Raw genomic sequence first — 26,320 nt, 5'->3', positions numbered from 1 at the left:
GACATTTCAAGACTGAGGTATCTCCTTTATTGTAAGGTACACAATGTTCCATCATTAGGGATCCGTCTGTGATTCATAGAAACCGTTTTGTTTTATTTTATTGCTAGACGTCAAAGACCCTCTTTGTTTCTTAGACAGTAAACAAGCCCACATCATAATGCCACACACACTGGAAAGAAACTACAGTTAAATGCCAGCAAGAATGAACAGTTACAGTTTTTTTGAACGGCGTGACAGGAAAAAGGCACTTTTCACATTATAAAAACAGCCATACATGTTAAGACAGGTTGACATTGTATGCAGTGACACAACTACATTCAGATCACAGACACTGGTATAATAGTCTTGTTAAATGATGCAAATCTAAAATCTATTTTTAAAAACAACCCTATTTCCTTCAGATATGTAAATATTAAAACACAATTTCCCGTTCTTGGCACATGCTTCTAAACTTTAACATAAAAAAACTTGTTTTAAATTTAATTTATTAAAATATATAGCTTAAGTTAATATGCATTTGAACAAATGATGGACTTATACACTAATGTGCTTTCATAGGAATGTAAATATCATTTAACTTCTTTAAAATGTCAGAATAAAATAGACAAACAAAATAAACCCTTGAAAGAATATCTCATTGCTTATAGAAATCCACTCCAACTAAAATACTCCCAAAAGGAAAGATAGTGTACATTATATTTTTGCCCCAGTTTAAGAATAAAGCTCATAATTTGAGCAAGGACTGAGAAATGATTAGTTGTTCTTCTGAATAGAGGAGTAGTACTCCACCAGCACCTTCCAGGCTTTGGGGGCCATGAAACCATCGGGAGGGTTCTCCCCGCTCCGAGCCAAGTTCCTCATCTTGGTCCCGGAGATGAACTCGAAATCTGCGTGACTGAGAAATGAAAGGATCCCAGTGGCAAACACATGGCATTAGAAAGCAGAATTGTTAGATTAGAAATAAAAACTGATGGATGGTTTAGCTAAACTCAAGACTATGATTTACGGTCTCCTACAAAAGCATTCATACCTGACGAACCTCCATAATTAGCCTAAACTAAAATCCAGTGCAACCGACTGCCTTTACAAGTCAGCCACTGAGTGAAAACGGTGCGTAATCTGATCTCTGATAAATCCGGCTATTCTGTGAAGGCATCAGAGGTTCCCCAGAGAACCAAGGAACCAAGGAAACGCAGCAGACAGGTCAAGGATAAAGTTGTGGAGAAGCTTATAGCTGGGTTAGGTCATTAAACACGATCCCAAGCTTTGAACATCTTCAATCCATCATCTGGAAACGGAAAGGACTGCAAGCACGGTCTGGGCAATATGGAGCAAAAATAATATCCTAAAAATAGTAGATTTTTAGGCTGAATGCCGATATACGATTTTTATCTTGGTATCTTTTTCTTTTCATAAAGTAATTGTAAAAAAAGGCATCTCTGAATTAAAGCTTTATCCCTAATGGCTTACAGGCAATTTTTTTTTTTTTAAACAAACAGCTGTAGATAAATATGAGAAACAGCCGCGATGCATAAAAGTAGAATTAATAACGCAACATATATCATCTCCATAGAAACAACATAGTCTCATGTTGTAGCTCGTTTAAAAAAAAAATATCTCGATATCTTTAAAATCTCGATATATTGCCCAGCCCTACCGCAAGCCTCACAAAACATGGCCGCCAGAAAACTCTGACGAGCCAGGCAAGGAGAGCAACAATGGGAGAAGTAGCCAGCCAAGAAGTCCATGGTAACTCTGGAGGAGCGGCAGAGATCACCAGTTCAGGTGGAAGAAGCTGCTGACGTGACAGCAATTAGTTTCAACAATTCAACAGTCTTTGTCCTCTTCCATAAAGGCCAGATTTGTGGGTGCAAGACTAAGTCTTAGGAAGTCACGCGGTCAGGGAGACACTGCAAACATGCAGAACAAGGTGTTCTGGTCCGATGAAAGCAAAAAGAAGTGTGGCAGATCACATTACACTGAACACACCATCCTCACCACAAAACACAGTGGTGGCCTCCTCATGCTGTGGGGAAACTGTTCCTTTAGCAGGAAAAAAAACATCCGGGTGGGGCCTGAAGAAGGCTTAAAGCTGGGGCAGAGGATGAGCATCCAGCAGGACAAAGACACTACACATACACCCCAATCAACAACGGAGAGGTTCTGCTCAAAGTAACGTTAAAGTACGTGAGAATCTGTGCAAGAACCTTCAGCAAGACTTGAAAACCGTGACTCGTATACGTTCTCCATCCAGTCAAGCCTGAGCTTGAGTTGTTTCGCAAAGAAGAGCTGACAACACTTTTCATCTCTAGATGTAGAAACCTGGCAGAGAGCCACCGTCCTACAACTTTTAGATGCAACACTACTTCAGAATACCTCAATCAAATGGCCCAGCTAAGCATGTCGTTGTGCAACGGCCTGATGATGAGCCGACCACTTTGATTCAGCAGTGCTGGGACACAGGTGCACCTAATAGTTGCAGGACATTGGCCTTCAAGGATCCCCGTTGAAGATCCATTTCCTATCAAGCATTGACTCAGTGAAGTGAAGACCAAAGCAGGCCACACAAGAGAGAAAAAAGAAGTCATGAACCATTTTTCTTCCATATCACGCTGTTGATTTGTCCAATCACATACAATCCCAATAAAAACCGTGCTTACTTCATGATAAAATGTGAAAAGGTAGATGGGGAGTGAATACTTTTGAAAGAGACTGAACAGTAAAAGGTAAAAATCTTTCTTTGCTCACCATTCGGCGCTGTAAAAGTCCATGGCCTTCTTGGTTTTGTTGTAGGCAGCGACTCTGAAGGGGATGATCTCCACGGAGGTGAGGCCCGGGGCCATGGTGAGGACCTTCCCTCCGTGGGTGGGTTCATACAAATCCTGCTTCGTCACAGGATGAGGCATGCCAGCTGGATCGCGGCCCACGATGTAAAAGTTCGCTCCGGCAATCATTCTGGCCCTGCAGTGCCATTGCACCTGGAAAGACATCCAAAACTGATGCTCAGCCCCACGCAGTTTCTGCTGCGACTGTTTGGCAATGAAAGCTAACAAACGTCAGAGGGACCGAACTAAAAGCAAATGCAGCTCAAATAAACACTTGATGCGCTAGATAAACACCACTTTTCCCTTACTCTCCATTAAGTGACACTCGGGTACAATGGAGTTTTTGAACCTTAAAGGGTAAGGGTGATACAATCATTTCCATCAATTAATTGTCATGTGTTGTTTATAATATTCATAAACTCCATATCTTTGCTGGACATTTCAGTTTGCGCTTGTGATTCTTTTAGAAGTCACGATTGTATCGTTCAATCAGCAATGATCCCAGACGTTCGACAGGAAGCAGCCTGTCTTGTTCCTTTCACTCCGAAGCGAGCCGCTAATGACCCATCCAACTCGGCTCCTTCGTCCTGACTGTTTATTACTTTGGTTGCGTCGGTGCCAATTAGCAAATCTACATCGGCATCTATGTTGTGGCTCTTGATGTTTTTGCAGGTACTTGTTAATATCCTCTGGTTGTGCAACGTTACACTTTGAAACAGCCATTTTTGTGTGTGTGTGTGTGTGTGTGTGTGTGTGTGTGTGTGTGTGTGTGTGTGTCATAACATCTGGAAGTTCAATGAAATCATTTCAAGTGCTGCTACTTGTAGTCCAAAGATGGTGTTTGTCTAAGTCTGATTGTTTGCAACAGAATAGGTGCTCTTTTGTCTTTTTAATTGCAGTTTTCTGGCCAAACGTCCTGTGCAAAATGTGCCTGTGCTTCCCGGGTCCAAAAAAAATGCACAAGTCTGCACGGTTGTATTCATTTTTGGACTCCTGACTTGGACACTACTACTCTACATTCCCAGAACCAGAACCAAACACGGAGAAGCAGCGTTTAGTTCTTATGCTCCATGTATCTGGAACAAACTCACCAAAAGACTGTAAAAGTGCTCGAACCCCGAGTTCTTTTAAATCAGCATTAAAAAAATAAATATTTATTTAGAGTTGCCATTAAATGTTAATGTTCAATTTAAACTGTTGTAGTTCACTGAAACATAACTAGATTAAGTTTGTAGACCAACTTCTCTCTACACTGTAATGTACTTTCCTCTGTATGTTTTCTTATCTTCTGTTCATGCACATCACTTTGAACTGTCTTGTTGCTGAAATGTGCTACACAAATAAACTTGCCTTGCCTTTTGGCTCTGAGATAACCCAGTTCTGATGGCAAAGGCTGGTAGGTTGCACAAAGTCTCTAGGCTGCCCCCTGGTGTATTCTGCCACAAAGTGCACTCCAGTCACACACAGCTGATTGAGCCTCCACGCCTTTCTCAAAAAGTCTTTTAAATGCTTTGTATCGAAGGGGGTCTCTGTTAAAAACAGGAACAATTCTGGGTGGCAAGACAGAGCTCTGAATATGCAGAACCTCTGCATAATGTTAATAATGCAGTTTTGACGATTCGTTTGTATTTCTGTTTTGTGTTTGAAAACATTTTTGGGCGCAGGCACTGTGTGGTGTTGCAGCACTTTAACTTGCTGACTTTTGTTTTGGCAGGACAGCCGGTTGTTCAAAGATAGTAGAAGGCGCTTTGACGTGTTTTGCTCCGGAAAAAATACATTGGCACACAGATTGGGTCACTATATGAGTTCATGCCATCCGAATGTTTTGAGCCACACTGAATTTATTTCCAAAACGGGAGGTTTTTTTTTGCATTTGCAGCCACTAATTCAGCCTCTAGTTCAACTTGCTCCTTGCGTTGTTTTGATTGTTTAAATTTGTTCTTCTTCATTTCTGGCTTCTCCTCCTGCAATTTCAGTTTGAACTGAAGGTTATTTTCCAGTGCTGCGAAGCGCTCCAGCAGAGCGGTCTTTTCGAGGCCCTGCATTTATGCCAATGTAGAGGAGGGGATGCGGGACACTTGAAAGCACGTTCTTGACTTTGATATAGCAGAGCACCCATCGGAAGCGCTGTCTTCAGGCCTTATTCCATCTTCAACATTGTTTTTGGGTTAATCATCATCCTCATCATCATCTGCATTTGGTTGCACATGGAGTTGCTCAGGTTGACATGCTCAGATAAAAAAAAAATCATCTTATTTTCAAAGAGTTCCTTTTGTTTTCCATTTCATCTGAGGGTATTGGCAAACTTGTAAAACTTTTTTTTCTAACTCCTTTGCATCCTGACAACGTTGAAAGAACGCGGCAAAAAGAGATTTCACTGAGTCGGCTTACTGCTTTGACTCCTCCATTATTCATTTTGCTTGTCTACATTTAGCGCTCCTTTTAATCCTGATACATTTCACATAAAAAAAAAAAATTAAGCCTTTGTTTGTAAATGTAATGCTCCGCTTGGATGAAACTTCCATCCGTGCCAGCTGTGCTTTTGTAGCATCCAACGTCTTTTTTTTATTTTGACACAAACACTTTAAACTGCTTGTACTTTCTTTTATGTCCACTGGCTGTGCAAACAGGGTGTTTTATATTAACCATACTCATCTTATTCATCTTCATGTTGACAAACTTGTATGTTCACATTGATTATTATTGTCAAACTCCAGCCATTTCCCTCCAGCATTGGCAATCGTGCTACATACCACTTTTATTACAGAATCGGGCGTGCGTGTTTGTGGCTGAGGTAAACTTTCCAGCTGATCGGCTTCTAAAGAACAAAGCCGATGGATCAAACAAACCTAACGCTGCCATCCGCGCATCGGTCCATAAGGTTTCAGCAGATTTGAAAACGTTGAGTCTTCCATAAGATCCAGGGCCAGGTTTTTTTTAGTTATGTAGTGACTATTTGTCGATGAAAACTAACAGACCTAGCAATCAAAATAAAAGCAAACGTAACTCAACTAATCACTAGATAGCACCATGGGTTTATGGTTTGCGTGGTACAAAGGTCTAAATCCGTTTGCAGATCCCGTGTGGGTCCCAAATTGGCAGGCAAACAACAATGTTACAGGCCACCTGTACTGCATACTGGTCTTCCCAAAGCCTACGTATTTACAGCCAAAACGACCATGGCATAAACCAAAATATAAATACATATACATATATATATATATATATATATATATATATATATATATATATATATATGCGGGGATATGATGACGAAAGATACATATATATATATATATATATATATATATATATATATATATATATATGCGGGGATATGATGACGAAAGCATGTACTCAACTGCAATAGCCTCAATTCAACCCAAAGAGGGCAGCACTGAGACAATTTTAAGACAACCAATCTCGAACTAAACAAGTTCAAATATAAATGTAAAAGAATTGCAGTAAGATTATACAGTTTATCTACAAAATAAGTTGATTTTGCGGGTGAGTCCCCCTTTACTAATAAACTAAACTAAAAACAAAACAGTTTCAGTGACTGATAATAACCTCTGGCTGAACCGTCACTCCTCACCTCTGTAGGGCCAGCGTACATCATCGGTGAGGGGAAGATGGCCACGATGGTGCTGGACGGATCCAGGATGCCCTCATCCAGGACGGCGGCGTGCTGCCTCATCCTCCAGCTCAGAGGCACGTCGTCGTCTTTGGTCCAGCCCCCGAGAGGGTGGAGTAAGAGGACCGGCTTTTTGTAGCCCCGCTCGAGGAGACGGCGCTTGGTGTCCTGCATGAGGAGAGCGTGGCCGTTGTGGACCGGGTTGCGCAGCTGGAACGCGAAAATTGCATCTAAGAAAAAAATAAATTGTTTGTTATAGTCGCTAGATGATATGTTGTGGCGTCTGGGAGTCCATTTATTTGAAGACGAGTGAACGTGTTAATAAAAGTCACAGCAAACACGCTGATCATGCCCTTCAAAGGACTCATATGGACAGTGGTCATAAATTCAGCTTCACAGTGCCTCGTGGTTAGGATTATAGGCTCTCATTTTTCTCACTATAAACAAATCCAGTTAAACGCCAGAAATGTCACTGCAGCTTATCGATTACTGCTATAAAACTTAAAAGGGATGCAGTTTCACATGCTGTAGAAGTTAGAAACCATCACGAGACTTTGGTGCTTTGAACGCTTATTAACAGGACAGAAAATACAAAGAAGTCCTGAAAATAAAAATAAAACATGCTTTCACTCGTGAATAATCACAGCACCGCAAACTCTCTCCAAAACACTCCGTATTGTTGGGTAAATTCTTATATTGAACAGTTTTGGGCACAGCACAAGTGTTACAGTGATAACCACAGCGAAACGAGACATTTATTTGTTCATTACTGTGTGATAATGCAGAGCCTCGCACATCAGAGGGGGATCATGCAGCTTTAAATTTACCGTTTACCTTTTTGATTTTCTCCATTGTTTTTCTGAAAGGGAAGGGACCAAATTTAATCTCTGGGATAAAAAAAAAGCCACGTATGCAACGCCTTCCACACTTGTTGGCCTGCCTGGTACAGAGGTGTCCAGAAGCCTGAAGGTAAACTGTTCTCCTTCTCTTTTGGCTGCCTTCTTTTAACAGTGAGCATTCGGGTGACTTATTTTTTTAACCACCCCAACGATCTTACTCACTGTGCATGTTGACAAGATGAGGCTGGGTCCTTGTCCGGGCTTGACGCTCAAAGCCAAAGTCGTTTTAAGCGTTTCGGTTAGTGCTCTGGATATAGGTGTAGGCGAGCTTAGGAACCATTTTTTGTGTCAATTCCCTGATTTATGAAGATCAGGACACATCTCCTTTATTTGAAAGGCCTCTTTTGTTTTTTTCCCTTTTCAATAAATGGCTAAGCGTGTTTTTAGTTAGAAACCAAAGGCTCCTTGTCGCTGTGGCAGTCTTAAGTATGAATAAAAAAAGCCTTTCACTTGCATTTTTAGAAGAATTTTTCACCACACAAATAATCTCATCTACAGGAGCTACAGGAAATCTTGTTTTTTTTTTTTACATACTGATAAAACTTGACTCAAATTAAAGGTCGAGTTTTTCAACATTTTTCTGTGTTAGTTCATCTTCCTGCAACCAAAGATTTCATTGCAGCAACCTCAGGGCTTGGTAAAGCGCTATACAAGTGCTGCTGCCAATGTTTTATGTCTAATCGTCTGTTCACTCCATTACAGTAATTTTGACTTTCCAACCTGCTTGCATGTCTTTGAACTTCTGTTTGAGCTCCTTAGGAGTGAGGCGGTACTGATCCAGTCCGTCGTTCCATTTGATCCGCTCCAACACCTCCAGGTCACCGCCCACCAGCCAGTCACCTCCTTCCATGACCATCTGCACAATGAGAATACATCACCTGTGAGAGACTGGCTACCTTTTCAGGATATACTACAGTGCTGCTAAATTAACAAAGACATCCAAGCCTAATCACTGACTGACCTGTAAAATTAAGGAATTACGTAAATAGGAGCTGTGTGACGACACGAAGTAGGCTAAGAGTGCTCAAAATTGCCCTAATCTAAAGAGATCCAGGAACAGAGGAGAAACACGGTCATTGACATCCATCGGTATGAAAAAAAAAAAGGTTACAAAGCTATTTCTAAGGCTTTGGGACACCAGCGAACAACAGCAAAAGCCACTATCCACTAACGAAGTAAACATGAAATCGCGGTGAACCTAAGCAGGAGAGGCCAGCCGACCAAAAAGACTCACACCTCAACGAAACATCCAGGAGGTCACAGAATTATCCAGAACAACCTTTAAGGCCCTGCACACCTCACTTGCTTCGGTTAAGGTCCGAGTTCATGATTCAATGAGAAAGAGACTGGGCAAAAACGACCTCTATGAAAGACTTCCAAGGCAAAAACCACTGCTGAGCAAAAAGGACTCGGAAAAACATCCTTATGAAACCCAGTAGATTTTGGGAAAATACTCAGTGGACTGTTGAGACCAATGTGTCATTTTTTGGAAGGTACGGTTTCTATTATATCTGGTGTAAAGCTAACACAGCATTTCAGAAAAAGGAACATCTAGCTGACAGCTAAACACGGTGATGGCAGTCTGATGGCCGGGTGCTGCTCTGCTCCTTCAGGACCCGGAGGACTTGGCCTAATTGATGGAGCCGTAAATTCTCCTCTCTAGCAGAAAGCCCTGAAGGAGAATGTCCGGCCATTGGCTTTTGAACGAAAACGCTGGGGTTATGCAGCAGGACGATGATCCACAACACATCAGCAAGTCCAACTCTGAATAACATTAACAAAAAAACAAAAACAAAAACAAAACAACAGCAACCAAGTTTTTTTTTTTGGGGGGGGGGGGGGCTGTCATTCTCTAGCCTCATGAGACCATCCTGATCTTGCGAGCTTTCAAGGTTTCACTCGCAGATCAGTCTGGCTACTCTCCGTTAAAGAAAATTTGGAGCAGTTCACCAAACGAACGTCCAATCAGCGTTGGCATTGAGGCGGGTTGAGGTGTGACGCAACGGGAAGCGTGTCAGTTCAGTCTAAACAACATGGCGGCTTCAGCCGATGAAACTAGCGTTAGCGTGGCTATCGAGCAAGTTTTATCGGAATTACAGAGTATTTCTTCACTGAAAGAAGAGCAAAACACTGCTCTGGATGCTTTTCTCAGAGGAAAAGATGTTTTTGCTCTTCTCCCGACTGGTTTCGGCAAGAGCTTGTGGTTGTGTTTTCGTCGTCGCTGTTAGTACGTCATATGCTTCGTTGATCTGATTGGTTTATTTGGCCCGTCTATCACCAACATAGGCCAATCAGCTAACCAGTATTTTCGCCCCTTCCCAAAATTACTTCAACGGAAGGTTTCCAGATGGATATGTGGAGCAAATCCATCTGGCGGAGTCAGATTAGTCATTCTCCACACTTAAGTTAAACTGAGATGCCTGCAATTGCCTGAAACAAGCTGGTCATGGTCGAAAAGCCCTGCATTTGTCTGAATTAAATTAAAATCTTACACAACAGTTGGACAAAGCTGCTTCATGGTGATGAGCAACTCAAAAAGGCGATGCAAGTTGTTGTCGTCAAAGGTGGCAGAACCAGTTTAGGTTATGAGGGCAGTTACTGTTTCCCATTAAATATTTTGACGACCAATCGAAAGCAAAAGAAACGGGCGAGTAGTAAAAATACTGCTCCATATCACACCTCCCTCCAGCTTCTCCTCAACACCACCCACCACCCCTTGAGCGGATACAGTACAAAGTGAATGCCGAGGACGGGCAGCTGGTGCCTGATCACCTTAATGTACGGGTGCTGAGGACACGTGGTGCCCCACTGTCTGGCGCAGCGCTCCTCCTTGCGGTGTGGGTAGAACTCAGGGTTCCTGAGGATAGCCACACGGGAGCCCTGGTACTCCAGAGCCACGGCAGCACAGCCATCCAGCTCCTGCTTGGTGTCGGTGCTCACAGGCAGCACGATGGGAACCGACATGTTGATGGCCCCGCCTTAAGCAGGAGACAAAAATACCGGTCAATTTCATTACAGCCTACTCTCAGACCCCTTCACTGTGTGACCGCTAAATTAAATAAATTAGAGCTGCTGGCCTTGGAGGTTTGTTAGAGCACACAAACGAATGAGAATCAACCAAAAGATGGAAAACACACAGAAGACAGAGACTCAACAAAAACAATGTCATTTTTACCCATTTTTGGGGGGGTAACACTTTTTTTTACGGAACAGGCATTTTAAAGAATGCAAAAGATAATTAAGCTTGACCTAAAAGTAAACTCTGAAGTTGAGGCTATCTTCATGGTAATACATATATCTTTCAGGGACTCCTTGGTCAATCACAAACAAGCAAAGAAAAAGGAAAATGAGACATAAAAACAATTATTTGATTCTGTTCTGTGCAGCTCAAAACACCATGAGCAAAAGCAAGAGAGTGAACCAAAAATGTATGCGTTAGTGGTAAAATGGAAGAAAACAACAAAAACACAAATGCTTTAATGACTTGCTTAATGCCGTAGGTACATTTTAAGTTACTTAAGTGCTTCTAAACTGCCTAGAAGTATATTTGCATGCACATGTGCACATGTAATGCTGCTTTTCTTGGACTGAGGCCTGCCTTTAAGGCAGTGAGTGTTAAGCAAAACAGCGGTGTGTCTTAGTTTAGTCTTTGTTCTCACCATCTAGCAGGTTGCCAAAGTGCAGGACCTGGAGGAACTCTCTTTCCCTCATGAAGCCCTTCAGAGGACTCGCCCAGCCTTCAGCCAACACCTGCACCCACTGTAGATCCAGCTGAGGATGGAGAACAGTTCATCGTCAACGTTATGAAAACCCACCAATCCTGAGGCACGTCTGCATCACGCATGGTTCATGCGCCATGAAACCAAGCTTATACATATGAATCACCTTAGTGATGCTGATGGTGGGCAGCGCGCCCGCGTCGGCCACGGCAAGAGTCAGCTTGTTCTCCGGGACAAAGAGCTCATTCACCTCCTCCATGACCTCGCTCGGTACGATATTCTGCAGACACCACAGGCAGAAAAGATGGGAAATCGTGTATTTTGTCTCGCAGGTGTTCACAACACGAGACCTTGTTTGCTTTTTTATCATTTGAAACAGGGTGTAAGAACAGCAGGGTGGCAGCCAGCTTATCTCTAGATCACAGAGTCAACAGACCTAAGTAGGAAACAGGAGCTGGCACGACAACGCAAGGGACAGGATTTGTTCTCCTTCTGTCTTCTTTTGCACCACTAAACATTATTTGCTTTAAAATCGTTTCTTTTCAGCTGAAACAACAGGTGTATGCCCCCAAAAGTTTCCAGAAGATTCATAGTGAAATGTTGCTTTTCATAATCTTTTTTAATCTTATCACCTCCCCACTAATAAACCATTTCGTACATGTTATCAGACAGACTATTGAAGCTATGATGAAATGAAGGCCCGGCTCAGTTTATTACATTTCTGAAGCCTGGTATATTAATAATGCAATATTATTAACCGCTGTACACCTGTAGCTCCCTCTGTCTCTACTCCTGTTACCTTACTTCCTCTTTAGATTTAAAACATTTGAAAACAGTACTCCCTCCCCTAACCCTCCCATTGGAGTTCCCTATTGGCTCAGAACCGATTTCCTCTGACATCTACAAATCAGAGCCCTTCCCCACTTTCTGCTGACAACACCAAGCTAATAACTTCCATAAACTCGACCTTACTAACGTAATCCTCGGTTTTAAAGAAGGCCAAAGTTCATCTCCAAGGGTTTGCACATGAAATGTTTTGCAGGTTTTTACCACTAAAAAATAATACCTCTTATTATCTGGGTAGTGCAACCAGGCTGATGAGTGTACCACTACAAAATGTTACAAAACATGCTTAAATGAGCATTTATTGTTTTGTTTTTCTGGATATCAGTTATCCGTCCCTTCTTTCCATGTAGTGGTAAGGTGCCTTCAACACCTAAAGATAATGTAAAAAAAGCTTGAAAGGCCTCCTTGCCACCAAGCTGTTTTATAACTTTCTCCTCAATGGGGTATTTCAAGCTGTTCTCACTGTTGTCAGACCAGAATCACGCTACCATAAGAAGTCCCAGTTTATTATGGCAGAGACCAAGACCAACCCTTCTCGTTTGAAGCATCAACTCCACCCACCTGAATCGTGTAAGTACATATTTCCTTAATGAATAAAACGTTCTTGCGCTGCAACTTACTTTACGACACACAACGACCATCTAGATTTGTGATTTTATACAACCCCTACATTGTTTTAAAGCCATAAAACACAATTTACGTTTGTTCCCCTGACTTTATGTGTGGGTACAGCCTTTCAATAACCTGGCCAGCCAGATTGATAATGTGTAGCACTCTAGTTCTGCACATTATCAATCTGGGACTGCTCCACTGGAATCCGTTCAGGGACAACCTGATCTGATTGGACGAACTGACACTTTGTGCCCGCCTACCAAAGGTTGGTTTTAGCCAATCGTGGTATCAAATTAAAACGTAAGCAGCAGAGGTCATGAGAAATCCCAGTGAGGCAACCTAGTCAAAGCACTTTTTGCTGTTCTTCTATCAAAGAAAAAAACTGTGGATCACAAAAGAGGCCCGCTACGCGTGCGTTCTCCTGCGCTGCCATGTTTATGTTGGTTCGGCTGTGGACTCAGCAGCTCTTGCTTTCGTTGCAGTGGTATGTCCCGCCTTAAAACTCAATACTGCAACGAGATTGGCCCGAACTGTTTTTGGTTCGGACACGAGCGGTTAAAGCCGGAGCGGTACAAGATGAATTCTCGCATGGTTGTGAATGTACAAATACCGTGAGAATTTATCTCGGAGGCAAGGTTGCCCTCCGAAGCCCTCAGCACTTGAATCTCTGAGATTCAGCGTAGTCTTGACTCCTTTCGTTATCATCTTGTATATGTTGTAAGCAACATAATCAATATGATCAGGATTTCTGTAGTAGTGAATTTCATAAATGAATGTTTCTCCGGGGGAATGTGAACTGTGTTAATATAGTTCCAGGGCTAAAGAGTAGACTTGTTGTTTATTCCACAGCTGACTGACCCACTGGCAGGCAGGCCCGATAGGAGAGATCTGATTATTCAAAGTTGGATTTGAGCGGTTTGTGGGAACGCTCGTAATCAAAGCTGCGTACTTGTAACTGAATCCGCCCTGTTGATGGCAGATCTCAACAGGCTCTTAGTTTCACCCATTCATCCATTTTCTAAATGCCTTTAATCCTCTTCAGTGGCCTTCGGTTCTCGCATATAAAATGTCCCTTTAGAGTTCTACAGTCAAAACAGGGATTTTTTTTACACTGTAAAGCTACACAGCAAGATTTCTCACAACTATATATACGTAATAAGCAAATTGATAAAATGGGTTTATCACGGTGAAGCTTCTCAGATGACTGGGAATCTTCACCAGCATATCACGGTGAAGCAGCAGTATATTTGTTGACTTAAACCCCGTCTCGTGAATAAGGCTGCAAGAATTTAAGTGTTTACATTTTTACTTAATCAGTAACCTATCGCCCAGCAAAGCTGGTGCCCAGGTAGAAGAATCAGGTTTGACTATTACAATTCAAGTACATATATTTGTGTGGTATGTCTGCAGTTGTGCCTACTCCTAAGAAACAAGATTTTGCATCTGACAAATAAGAAGGATGTTTACAACTTATTTTGTCTGTATGACTTTTCAAATTTTCATTATGCAAAAGAAAAAAATCTTTTTTACTACTATGCTAACCTGGACTCTTAAAGGATCTTATAGTTATTTCCCGATAAATTTTCCTGTCTTGCAAGTGTTCACGAACAATCCCTGCAAAACACATGGTACACATACACACTTAATTGTGCAAAACTTTAAAAACAACCCTATTCTTTACAGTTTGCTTCAAAGGAGCGAGACGTTCCGGTAATCTTTTCAACTGGGCTTGAACAAACAATGATTTCCGTGGCTCTCCTGAAAAACTCCACTTTGAAGTTTGGCTGTTCCTATTTTATTCATTTTTTTTCTCCAGTCCTTGAACTTGACCATGGCAGCACAGTGTGCAGCGTGCTTGGAAATGCGGAAAGTGAAAGAAAATAAATAAATCCCCTCAGGCCTAAAAAGCTATCTGCCGCAAAAATCTGAGAGTGATACTTTTGAAAAGAAAAAATAAATAAATCGTCATGAGTTTAGATAGCTTGTCTTACATAACCATAAAGAAATCCCCTCACCACTTTCAGATAGCTTGCTAGGCAGCATAAGGATACAGTGACTGGCTAACCATAAGCCGCTAACAAAATGGTTAATGTCAAAATGATGAGCAAAAAAGTCAAAATGATGTATACTGACAATAAAGTCAATATGACAACGATACAAAGATCTAAGACAGCCGTACATTGTAGCTGGTAACTTCACACTTTAGTGGAGAAAACGCTGCGGATGGACAGCGTTAGTCAGCATCCTGATGCGTGGCAAACCTGCTAGGAAAGAAAACACCAGCTGCTGTACCAAGTCTTTTCTTTAAAACATTTCCACTTTATGCTCATTATTTTTGATTATTTTAACTTTATTCTCAGTGTTTCAACTTTTTTTTCTTGATGTTTAAACGTTATTCTCTAATGGAAAAGAATAGAAATCCATTAAAAATAACATTGCTATTGTCTTCCTCAAAGTGACCTTAATAATCCTTGGTGCTAAACAGACATTTATTCTGAACAAATAAGAGTCCTGGACAGGAATATTTAACACCGATAGAATACTGTTTAAAACATAGTGTGTGATTTGCTTTATTTGTGAAAAACAAAAATGGGGATTCTATTTAGTTGTTTAATTTGACATATTATCTCATCTTATCAGCAGGCTGTACCATGGCACCCACATGAAATAGCATTTTATACATGTCGAATTATTTTGTGTTTGGTATGCCTTTAGATTCAATCAAGAAATTGTGTTTTTACGAAAGCTGCTGGTGACTAAAGGTCAGACGTACGAGTGTCGTCACAACAGGGGCTCATGCTTTGAGTTTGTCAGACATTTTTATATCTGAATGACTTGATAAACAAGAAGAAATCATTTTGCTTACAACTCTTACGCATCAGACTAAAAATTACCATGTAATTACTGTTAAAAAGACCTTGAGAAAGTCTGATGAAATACCGCTTAAATAAACCATTCACAAATATCAGCGAGACAGGTTTCCTGAAAGTGAAATGAAGCACAATGAGGCAAGTCTTTCACAAGATAAACACACGCTGCATTTGAGGTAGGTTTAAGTCAACACAGTCGGCCTAATGAACAAAGATCTGGATTATGTTTGTTGAACTAGTAGGCATTCGTCTGTCTGAATATCAGTAGCACCTGGTATTCACATTGACATAGCCATTGTTTGTAACTGCAGTACCCAGCCACTTACTTTCTTGTTTGCGTGTTCTGTCAAGCGAGCATTTTAGAACAAAGGCAGCCACAGCATTCTGAGCTTCATGTAGGCGGTCACAAAGTTTTCCTCTGACCTAAACATCTTAAACTCCCGAGGACACCCGTGATCAGCGCGAGTGTCTTAGTGAGTTGAATTTTTAAATCCTCCAGTTTTCAGAGCGGGTTGCACAGTGGTGCAGCTGGTAGCCGAGCAGCAAGAAAGTTCTGGGTTCGAGTCCAAACCTGTGGCTTTCTGCATGGAGTTTGCATGTTCTCCCTGTGCATGCACGGGTTCTGTCTGTGTACATCTGCTTCCCCACACAGTCCAAAAACATGACAGCTAGGTTAATTGGTCTCGCTTAATTTCCCCTTGGGATGAGAGTACTCGTGCATGGTTGCGTGTCTCTGTGTTGCCCTGTGATGGACTGGTGACCTGCCCAGGGCGTACCTCGCCCGATGTTCGCTGGAGATATTCACCATACCCCCCAATGACCTTGCAGAGTTAAATGAGTATAGATAATGGATGGATAGTTGTCAGAGCCATCTGACATACAGTAGCGCCTCCTTGGTTATATTTAAGTTGCTTTGTAACATCCGGGAGCACCTTGTTTAAACTGGGATATACGTTCTTCTTCCATGTGCTCACGGTGGTTCCTCCGTTTGGTCACACCTAAGAACAATGCGCGCCTATAGCAGCTCTTCAGGAGGATGAAAACGTAAACTGACCAAAGGGGAGTGTTCACTAAAAAGCCCCCAGACTCCTGCTGGGCCAAACCTACCTGATCCTGGAGCAGCTCCAGCAGCTGACGAATGCATTCGTTCACAGTGAGCTCTCCGGTCTTCAGAACGAGCTCCGCCGCCTCTGGTCGCTCGTAGTCTGAGTCGATCCCTGTAAAACCTGCGACACACATTTCAAAGCACTGAAATAAACAGGTTGAGTAAACAGGTTTGTGGTCATAGGGCATAGGATGGAGAGGTTTTAGATCTGACAGCGGCAGAAAGCCTCGCTAAACGGACCTTTAATCTCTCCAGCTCGGGCCTTTTTGTAAAGCCCTTTCACATCCCGGCTCTCGCACACTTCGAGAGAAGCGTGGACGAAGACTTCAAAAAACTTCAGCCCGGCGCTTTCATGGATCTTCCTCGCCTCATTGCGGTCCTACCGACGCAAACGTCACAAACGTTTATTAACATGTAGCCTTTAATTACATCCAGTTCACAATAGTTCATTTAGTGGCAGTCAGCCAAAATCTGCAGCCAATAGTTGGCTGACTGCAGGTTTTACTGCAGAACGGCTTATAATGTTGTTGACAGCCTTAGATAATAGCACCTGTGCTTTCCCAGAACTTAGAAGATACTTAATTACCTCGCTCACATTAACGTAACTTTTATTAAACTTTAAAATTATTTCTGGAAGTTGCCAATAAACGTTGTGGAGCTGTTATGAAAACGTACTGGTTAAGGCTGCTTCACACGGCAAGATTTAAAAATAGAGACACCGCGTGTAAGGATAGAAAACTGTAGCTGGAACAGGTTTGCTCATAAAAGCGTGTGGTGTTCGGACAGACGGCACGCACAACACACCACACGCGAACAGATTTCACTCAGGATTGTTGCTGGTTCGATCCCCCGCTCTGACTGTCGTCGTCGTTGTGTCCTTGGGCAAGACACTTCACCCGCATTGCCTGCTGGCGGCGGTCAGAGGGTGGTGGCTACTAACATAGCTCACCACCGTCAGGGTGTTAATGTGTGAATGACTAAACTGTAGTGTGAAGCGCTTTGGAGGTCGTCTGACTAGTTAAAAGCCATATACCATATGGAGGTGAGCCGTTTTTTCTTTCTTGGGGGGTGGGCTCTGGAACCCACCGGCACTTTGGTCAGCTCTTGTTGTTTTTAAATTAGCCTTATAAACTGATCGGCAAAGTAACCTACAAGTTCTGGGAAAGCATACAGTGTATTTCCTTTTTATTGTGTTACGCCCCCCCTCCTCCCCTTTTGTCAAAACCTTAAGCCTCGAATAAATCCAGTGATTGGATGATGTTTTCAGCATGCGGCAACAGTGCAGAAACGTTTTCTGACCTTGGTGAAAGGCGAGATGAAACTGGTGATACAAACGAGTCCGGCGTCGGCGAAGAGTTTGGCCACTTCGGCGACACGCCGGATGTTTTCCTCCCGGTCCTCATCGGAAAAGCCCAGATTCTTGTTTAGGCCGTGGCGGATGTTGTCTCCGTCCAGTGAGTAGCACGGAATGGCGTGGGACACAAGATACTCTTCCAAGGCAAAACTAATAGTCGTCTTTCCAGCACCAGACAAACCTAACAGGGATTGTTAACACAGAACACACATTAATTTGAAGCGAGGGGGAAGAGGAAAATAGTGAACAAGAAGGAAGTCTAAGCATAAGTGAACCTGTGAGCCAGATGGTGCACCCTCTAAAGCCCCCCCTAGTGCCCACAACCTGCCCTCTCTTGTTACGGCTAACGTGATGTGCCTGGTACACCACGTTGGTTGACCGGTTGAGGTCCTGAAATAGAAAAACAACAAACTTAGAGGACATTATTTTTTTCATATGAACATTTTTTCTTTACTTTGTCGTTAATCCTCTATATTTTTGATCTCTAACCAAGTGGGGCTTCTCTCAGACACGAAAGCGCTCCAGACACAGTGAAAAGAACACAACCAAACAGCATTTTTTTTCCATCAAGTGTAACGCCTATGGCTCACTGTGTGGTTAGATTTATCTGCCTGCCAGTTTCATAGTTTACCCTGACACGACAGCCAATAAAACAGAGCTGAATTATTCCAGTAAGACTGGTCTAACACGGTCAACTGAAAGAGGAGTATAGGTAATGATAATGATAATGACCTTTTCGATCTTTTGGCACCTTAAGATCAGGCATCTTATCTTATGACGTGTGAATAAATAAAGTTTTTCTGACTTCTAGACGGGTGGAGCGAGGAAGGAAACCAAAAGAGCAGAAAGGTTAGCTGCAGGGAGGGAACTCGGCCTGACGGCACAATGTGTCCAGTGTGCTGCTCTCTGCCCCAGAGATGATGTGGCAGTGCCCTCACCACCAAGTCTCCCTTCTTCCCCAGGCCTGCAACCTTTCCATCCAAGCGCTCAAACAGCCTACCACACTCCGCCCTGCTCCTCCCTAGCAGGACCTCGCTGCTCATCGGAGGAGATGTGTTCACAGAGCCTCCTTTCACGTTCAAACACAGCACTGATTCTGAAAAATCCAGTCCAATGACACGTCACACATCCCCAGAGTGTTTCAGCTGCAGTGAAGCAGGAAGATTTATCGAAAAACCGTGCCAGACATGTTCTGGATTAGCAGCATCATTACATTTCAATCACTTTTAATCCCCAATTAGTCACACTAGTCATTATTTGTCACTCTTCCATAGCACATCTCTGTTCTTCCTACTTTCATTTTAAACACTATCCTCTCTTGGAGGATATCAGTGATGCTAAAGGTTGAAGGACTGTCAGAGAGTAAAAATCTTCACTCAGGGGGATGGCATATTTTTATTTTTATTTTTTTGTCTATTCTTTATCACCGTGAGAGCCATGCAATCTCTATAATTTACATAACTGCAAATCAGACAGGCTGACTCACTTGTTGTTTTTAAATCTTCTCTTAAAACACATTATTTCTCCTCGGCTTTTTACTTACTTTGAGAAGTTGTTTTTTATTTTCTATCTTTTAGTATACATATATATGTTTTATGTTATTATTTTACATCATTTTATTAGCTTTATTATTCTGATGTTTTATTAGTTGGTCATAGATTTAATTGTAATTCTGCTTGCTAGAGCTGGCAAGGGTACTTCTACATTGCACGTCAATGGTGTTGTTTTTAAAGTGCTTTATAAATAAAGTTGTATAAGAGCTGACTGAGAAGTAATACTGTAGAGTTGTTAAGTAGATAAAGAGTTAAATGCCGAACAACTGAACATGAGCTGCGTCACTAACGTTGCCCAGTCTTGGGCTAAGACAAATAAAACAAAATGCTCTCTAAGAAACAGTTACATACATATTGGCTAAACCAAGATTGTTTTTATCAAGTATATATATATATATATATATATATATATATATATATATATATATATATATATATATATATATATATATATATATATATATATATATATATATATATATATATATATATATACGTAATTTTCCCAATCAATCAAAAAAGAAGTATGATCACTTTTTTAATCAATACAATATTTTTTCTAGTCTGCATAAATAAATAAATAAATATTTTGTCGCTGGAAAACGAAAAGTTTCTATTATTTTAACCCGCTGATACCTTTTTAAAGTAATGAAACATATAATTTATGTTTAATCAGACTTAAGAACATTGGTAGATTCCCCCCTCTTGCCTCTCTGGGCTTCCGTAGTTCTTTAAAACGCCAATGATGGTCTGTCACAGGCATGAGGGCAAGACAAGAGCATTGAAGATATGTTTGCACAATTATCTCCAGTTTGTCGTTTCTTATTAATTTCACAGCTGTGGATTTATTTAGTATTTGCTTAGCACACGGTGACCCAGTTATAGTTTCTAAAAAAGTAGCGCTCATAAAGCGTTTTCTTTTTCCGTTAGAAGTTTAGAAATCAAGTGTGTCACAATTTCCTTAGAAAGGTGACTCAAACATCAGTTCCAGAAACTACAGCTGTATATAAAGCTCCACCAGACTGAAATTGTATTTATTTATTTATTCATTCATTGATTGCAGAAAAAAGTGTCCCAACAGACACACTTTGAAGAACCGCGGATTCATTTGCTGATCATGCCTGTCTGGCTAAAAATCTCAACATAAGGCATGTTCTCCCCAAGTTGGCAGCATTCCTGCGCACAGTTTCACAGTGGCTCCTTTCTCTCCCTTTTCACAAGACACCCTATGTGAGCGGCGGCCCGGCCTGACATGGATACGTTCCGACTACAACCGGCCCATTCAGAGGCGAAGCTGTGGCACATCACACCTGGGCCTTCGGCGAGGGCGCACGGGAATCCTACACGGCTGTGCGTAAAAAAAAAAATCCCCTCCAAGTGTTACTGCGAGGTAAAAGAAGAGCAGGGAAATCTGTGACCTGCCTCTCTGTCTGCGCGATGATCAGACAGGCTCTGGAAGTCAGAGCACCGGGAAGGAGGACACTTCCGATGGTCAGCTATGAAGAAGTGGCTTGACGCATACTTTTTTTTTTTTATAGGAGTCCCGGGAGTCTGGCAAGACTTATGCACCGGTGGGACAAAAAACCTTTTTCATGTTTCCATGGCGATGGATCGCATTTCCGCCGCTTCCCCTCCCTCTCTCACCGTTATCTCCAGATCTACTCACCGTACGAAGCTTTTTCACTCCGGACATTTCTCTCCACCGAAGGACAGCTGGACACCGGGCTCGAACCGCTCCTCACGCACGCAGACAGCCGCAGGGCCTGGACGTTTGAGCACGGCGAGAACTTTTTACCACCAAACTTTTTTTTTCTCCTAGCGGGTGCCTTTAAGCCGGAGGAGGCTTTAAAAAAAAAAAAAAACGCTTTCAAGACACGTAGCAGTCTGCAGGCCCTGCCCCCGGCACCTCCCTCATCCTCCTGCGTCTAAAATATCTGCATAATTTTCAGCGCTCTGCTGTCGAGATGAACTGTGGCACGTTTAATTCAGCTGGAAGTGGCAGAAATCATTAGCTGCTTCCTGGTTGAAACACGCTAGTTCACACAAAGTGAAGTTAGAGTTGTCCGTTTATGAATTAAAGAACAAACTAAAACCTGACAGTAGCCTAAGCCATCACACTGTTGTAAAAAGTTAGATTTGAGCGTTTTTTTAAATATACGTCTGACAGTACACAAGTGCTAGACAAGCAGAAAACAAAAGGGTTTTCCTTAAAATATACTATGCATGTAAGCAGGGGCGGTTCTAGACAGGGGCCAGTGCCCCTGTAGGACTGGTCCTGGTCCCCGAACTAAAGAGATGATATTAAATGCATTTATTATTAAATATATATAAATTTATATGCTGACAAATATATTGTAACTGATTGGTCACTTGGGCCAATTGTATTTTTTTACCTTTACAGTTTTACGTTAACAATAATTTTGAAATTAAGCTGTTTCATGTTTAGCTCCAGCCATATTGAGATAGGATCAGGGGCGTGCAGCCTGCAGTTCCAGAGCCACAATTAGCCAATTTTGAGTTGCCACTCTTTTCCAGATATATATATATATATATATATATATATATATATATATATATATATATATATATATATATATATATATATATATATATTACCAGATATATCTGTTTTTCCAGGTTTTAATAATAGTTTATTGACATCATATTACTTTCAGTCCCCACTGTATCCAAGTGCAACTCAAAATCCAGAACAATACAGACTGGAATCATTAGCAAACAAGATACAATAATAATAATAATAATAATAATAATAATAATAATAATAATGATAATGATAATGATAATAACAATAACAATAACAATAATAATAATAATAATTATTATTATTATTTTTTTTTTATTTTTTATTTTTTTTAACAACTTCACATATATAATTTATAAACATAGTTTTGGTCCCAGGACAGAACCCTGCTGAACTCCATGTGTTATTTTTGATTTAATACAATGTACATTATTTATATGTCTGAACCTGTTTAAATGCAAACTCAAGTCCAAATGTAATTTTTAATCTATATCCAAATCTCATCTTCCATCTCATGCTTTAGTCACTCAGTGATCAGGCGAATAGTTTATTAGATTCTTCTACTAAAATTTTCAGTGGGCTACATAAACGTGTTTTAGCACAGTGTCAACAGTTTCTGCACACCACAGGTTTTTAGTGAGTTTGTTCAAGAGCTGAGGGGCATAGAAATGAAGCGCTGCCTCCCCTTGTTTAGTTCTGGTTCTGGGAACGGTTAAGTAGCAGCTCTCTGATGACCAGAGGGGTCTACGTGGTTCATACATGCAAAGCGACAAAGAAATTTATTTCAGCCCAAGACCATTTAACGCTTTATAGACCAATAGCAGAATTTTAAAATGTGTTCTTTGAGAAATAGAAAGTGATTGCAGCGATGTTAGAACTAGTAACGTAATAAGATCCATTTTCTTTGTTTCTGTCAGGACTCTGGCAGCAGCCTAAACACTCTACCTAAATCTATACCTGCCCCTTTATTAGGTACGCCTTAGTTACCAGATAATACAAATGGCTACTCAGTCAATCACATTGCATAAACTCAGTACATTTAGACATGTGTTGAAGCTGACTTGCTGAAGTTCAGCATCAGAATCAGTAGGAAAATGAATTCAAGAGACTTTTTATGTGGCCGACAGGACAGCAGAGGCTAGATCAAAGTGCAGAAGACAGGCTAGGGTCACGAACAGGTGGTCAGTAATGGGAAGGGCAGACATATCCAGGGGCTTGGCAAGGCTTGGGGTCATGGAAACAGTCAAAGTGGTGGACCAGAAAACAACGCAAAGCAGGGAAATGCGTGAGCCGTAGTAGTGGTCAGAACGTGATAACAGGCAGGACATCTACTAGCTAAAAGCTTTCAATAATCTGGCGCTATCTGAGGAGGAGAGTGTGTGCCCCTCCGTTTAAAATTTAAACCCAGTCAGATGCGGGACAGGAGTGAGAGTGACTGGGACAGGAGTGAAAAATGCGGCCCAGTCCCACGTAAATCAGGACATCTGGTCGCCGTAGCAGAAACAGGTGTTTTGGATGAGCTTGATTGAAGCAGGTGGCCGGCTCGCAGGTGCGGCCCATGAGGCTTAATTAACAACTGCGATCTGGAGGAGTAGCAGGACAAAGACAGCAGACAAGCCAGACCAAGAAAAAAAACGTTTCGCTGAACTGCGCTGAGACTGAACAGATCCAAAGACTTCAGTATATGGTAGTACCTTCAGTAGCCAGAGAAAAAAAAATTAACAAGCCGTTACAGGCCACAGATGCGTTGATCTCTTTTGAGTACGAGCTGTCCGACGATCATCATGATCCATAGGAGTTTTTAGTTTTGTCTGTATGGTTTCAGGTATTCCAGAGATCTGTGTCCATTTTTTTTATTAGGGTCCCCTTTGTCCACTTGAAATACTTATTGTAATCAGTCTCCAAGTTAATTCCTGCTCCCCTTACAGTTGTTTATCAACCAGCCAATTGTTCTCACCAGATTATTCCATTTGTGGTTCTACTATGCCAGCTTCATATTTTTTAATGCTCATGCTTGTTGGGTCGGACATGACACCTTCAATAGCTATACATAAATGACCAGGCAGAGCTTATTTAGAGGCTTTTCTTTAAGGATTTATAAAGGATGTTTTCCAGTTAGAGAAAGAAGTTAATGACTACATAGATTGCTGCTGGGACGGTTTTAAGTAATTCAGAGGATCCATGTTTGGAAACATCTTGGGAAATGCATGTATTTTGTCAATATAAGTTAAATGTTGGTAACACAAGCACACAGAATTACTAACACATTAATAAATGCAGTAAAAAACCTTTTCAACATGTATTTCTAAAGGATCTAGCACATCAGTAAATCTGCAACACAACTACTAAAAATGAAAAGATTCAAGGTGTTGCAGTGACCCAGTCAGACTCCACACTTCGTGGAAATGCTGGGGTGGAAATTTTAGAGAGCTGTGCTTTGACAAATGCCCACCAGCCTTATGGAGCTGTAGGGACATTGTATTGAAGGTTTTTACTTAGAAGAAACAAACAAAAAAGCCAGATATAGCCTCTTTAGGGAAGTCTGTTAGCTGTTTATTGAATTCAATTCAATAAAAAATAAATGAATTTAAATTGAGCTAAAAATTTGTGTGGGCTAGCAGCTCTATTGGTAGAATACAAGAACCAGAGAAGTAAATCTTATGTATGTCCTCAGAAAACAGAGTTTTCTAGGAAAGCTAGGGACTGATTGTTTAAAAAAGCAACTAAAAAGTGTCTTTACAGATGTGCAACTTTCAATTTACAAACCAGTCTGTTATGTGTTGTAAATTACTTTTGTTCTCTGCTCTTCTCTTGTTGGTGAAATCTTTTAACCATTTTAATTAACTAATGTGAAAAAGAGACATTTTGTTGCTTAAAATTTACCACAGCTTCGTCATAACCTGTGGGGTTGTCGATGGACCAAATTGCAGACCAGAACCAGAGAGCCACATAATGAATGAATAATGACAATCTATTGAAAAACACAGTAAAACTTAAAGGCAAGGCAGGAGGTGACAAAACCCCGAAAGACGAGGAGTATGGGGTAACATAACAGTCGATATAACTATAAATTCAGAGACCTTTGCATGTGTTTTTATTGAAGGTTATCTTACCCCATAGGGAGCATAAGAGAGGAAATGACACAGTGTGGCTGAACTGACTGTCTAAGTAGGGGTGAAAATGGAAGTAAGAGCAGGTGGAGAAATTAACACAGGTGAGAAGAGTAAAGACAGTTAGGCTGATAGAGAGAGGGGAAAGAGCTGACAGAGACAGGAGGAGAGCACAATCTAACAGGAATACAAAATAAATTACCAGATATAAAAGAATAACCTAACCAAGTAAACTGAGGACCCGCAGGCAGGAAAAATATGGATGAAACAGAAACACGAATAAACTACTAACATAATAAGGATCAAAAAACAGCTAACGACAGGAACCAAATTTACATATAAACAATACTAAAACAGTGCAAAACATGCACTGCAGGATCCCCAGGAACTGAAAGCTAAGTAATTAAACCCCTGGGGATCCTGACAAGCTTCCTTTGTGCCTTCGTGAATGATTAAACTAAAGAGTTCTAATACCTTAATATTGGGTACGTAAGTTGTTGTCATGACACCAAAAACACAAAGTCCACAAAGATGCTGTTAGTCAGGTTGCCCACTCACCTCATGATTCATTTAGCAACATTTAACTTTACAGTTAACTAAGATTCACAGAGGTATTGAGTGCTTCGTTTGATCGATACCTTTATGAATTATTAATCATCTTGTTCTCTTCATTGCTTTGATCTGCAGAGCTTTGATTTTGTCACTTTAGACTTATGCGCCGTGAATATTTTTGTGTGTGTCTGTTTTGCTATGAGGGGATGCTTGTGTTCATGCTCTCTCATGTTCTGGTCGTTTCGCCGTTCTCTGTTGTGTGCAGGCAACGACTACGGACAACCAATGGTTTATTGACAACCACTAAGTTAGTGTTTCTCAGGGGCTCAGGAGAGGGATCCAGGAAAGCACTGAGGAAAAGAGCTAATCGTTAACAGAGAGTCAAAGAATCGGGGGGAACCGATGAGGATGAGGAGGAGAAAACTGATTCTTACTGTTTGAGGAGATGGTGAATATCCAAGGGAGAGGTAAGCACATCCATGGGAGCTGAGGTTGGCATATTGTGGTGAGCAGTGTAGGTTATTTCCAGATGGAGGTGGTGATGGTGGCGGAAAATTGGAGGATGGACAGACAGGTGTGTGGTGCTGGTGTGGTATGGAGGAGTTCTGATAGTGGGTCCAGGTAAGGGAAAATCACAAGCAAAGATCAGCGGCCAGATAACCACTTAGTGAGTAGCAATAATCAGGCATCTGCCACGAG

General features: G+C 41.4%; 1 protein-coding gene across 3 annotated transcripts in view; it reads right to left on the bottom strand.

Annotated features, from left to right (window-relative positions):
• The window catches only part of LOC105940222 (bifunctional 3'-phosphoadenosine 5'-phosphosulfate synthase 2), a 28,255-nt gene continuing 1,935 nt past the window's right edge, over positions 1–26,320 (bottom strand). The window contains exons 1-12 of one of the 3 annotated variants that reach the window (XM_012882705.3): positions 21,084–21,238; positions 18,140–18,254; positions 17,810–18,045; positions 16,751–16,889; positions 16,513–16,631; positions 11,244–11,357; positions 11,018–11,129; positions 10,131–10,336; positions 8,079–8,214; positions 6,421–6,689; positions 2,749–2,978; positions 1–895 (exon numbers count right to left, since the gene is read on the bottom strand). In XM_012882705.3, the coding sequence (XP_012738159.2) occupies positions 754–895; positions 2,749–2,978; positions 6,421–6,689; positions 8,079–8,214; positions 10,131–10,336; positions 11,018–11,129; positions 11,244–11,357; positions 16,513–16,631; positions 16,751–16,889; positions 17,810–18,045; positions 18,140–18,254; positions 21,084–21,110 (1,845 nt within the window). In that variant the 5' untranslated portion in view covers positions 21,111–21,238 and the 3' untranslated portion in view covers positions 1–753. Of the gene's footprint in view, positions 896–2,748; positions 2,979–6,420; positions 6,690–8,078; positions 8,215–10,130; positions 10,337–11,017; positions 11,130–11,243; positions 11,358–16,512; positions 16,632–16,750; positions 16,890–17,809; positions 18,046–18,139; positions 18,255–21,083; positions 21,261–26,320 lie in introns of those variants that run through there. The other 2 variants (XM_036126447.1, XM_036126446.1) reach the window with 2 other exon arrangements.

This window comes from Fundulus heteroclitus, chromosome 22 (genome assembly GCF_011125445.2).
Source record: "Fundulus heteroclitus isolate FHET01 chromosome 22, MU-UCD_Fhet_4.1, whole genome shotgun sequence".
NCBI classification, from domain to species: domain Eukaryota; kingdom Metazoa; phylum Chordata; class Actinopteri; order Cyprinodontiformes; family Fundulidae; genus Fundulus; species Fundulus heteroclitus.
Note: the sequence above shows the minus strand (reverse complement) of the source record. Positions and strands in the feature narration are given on the sequence as shown.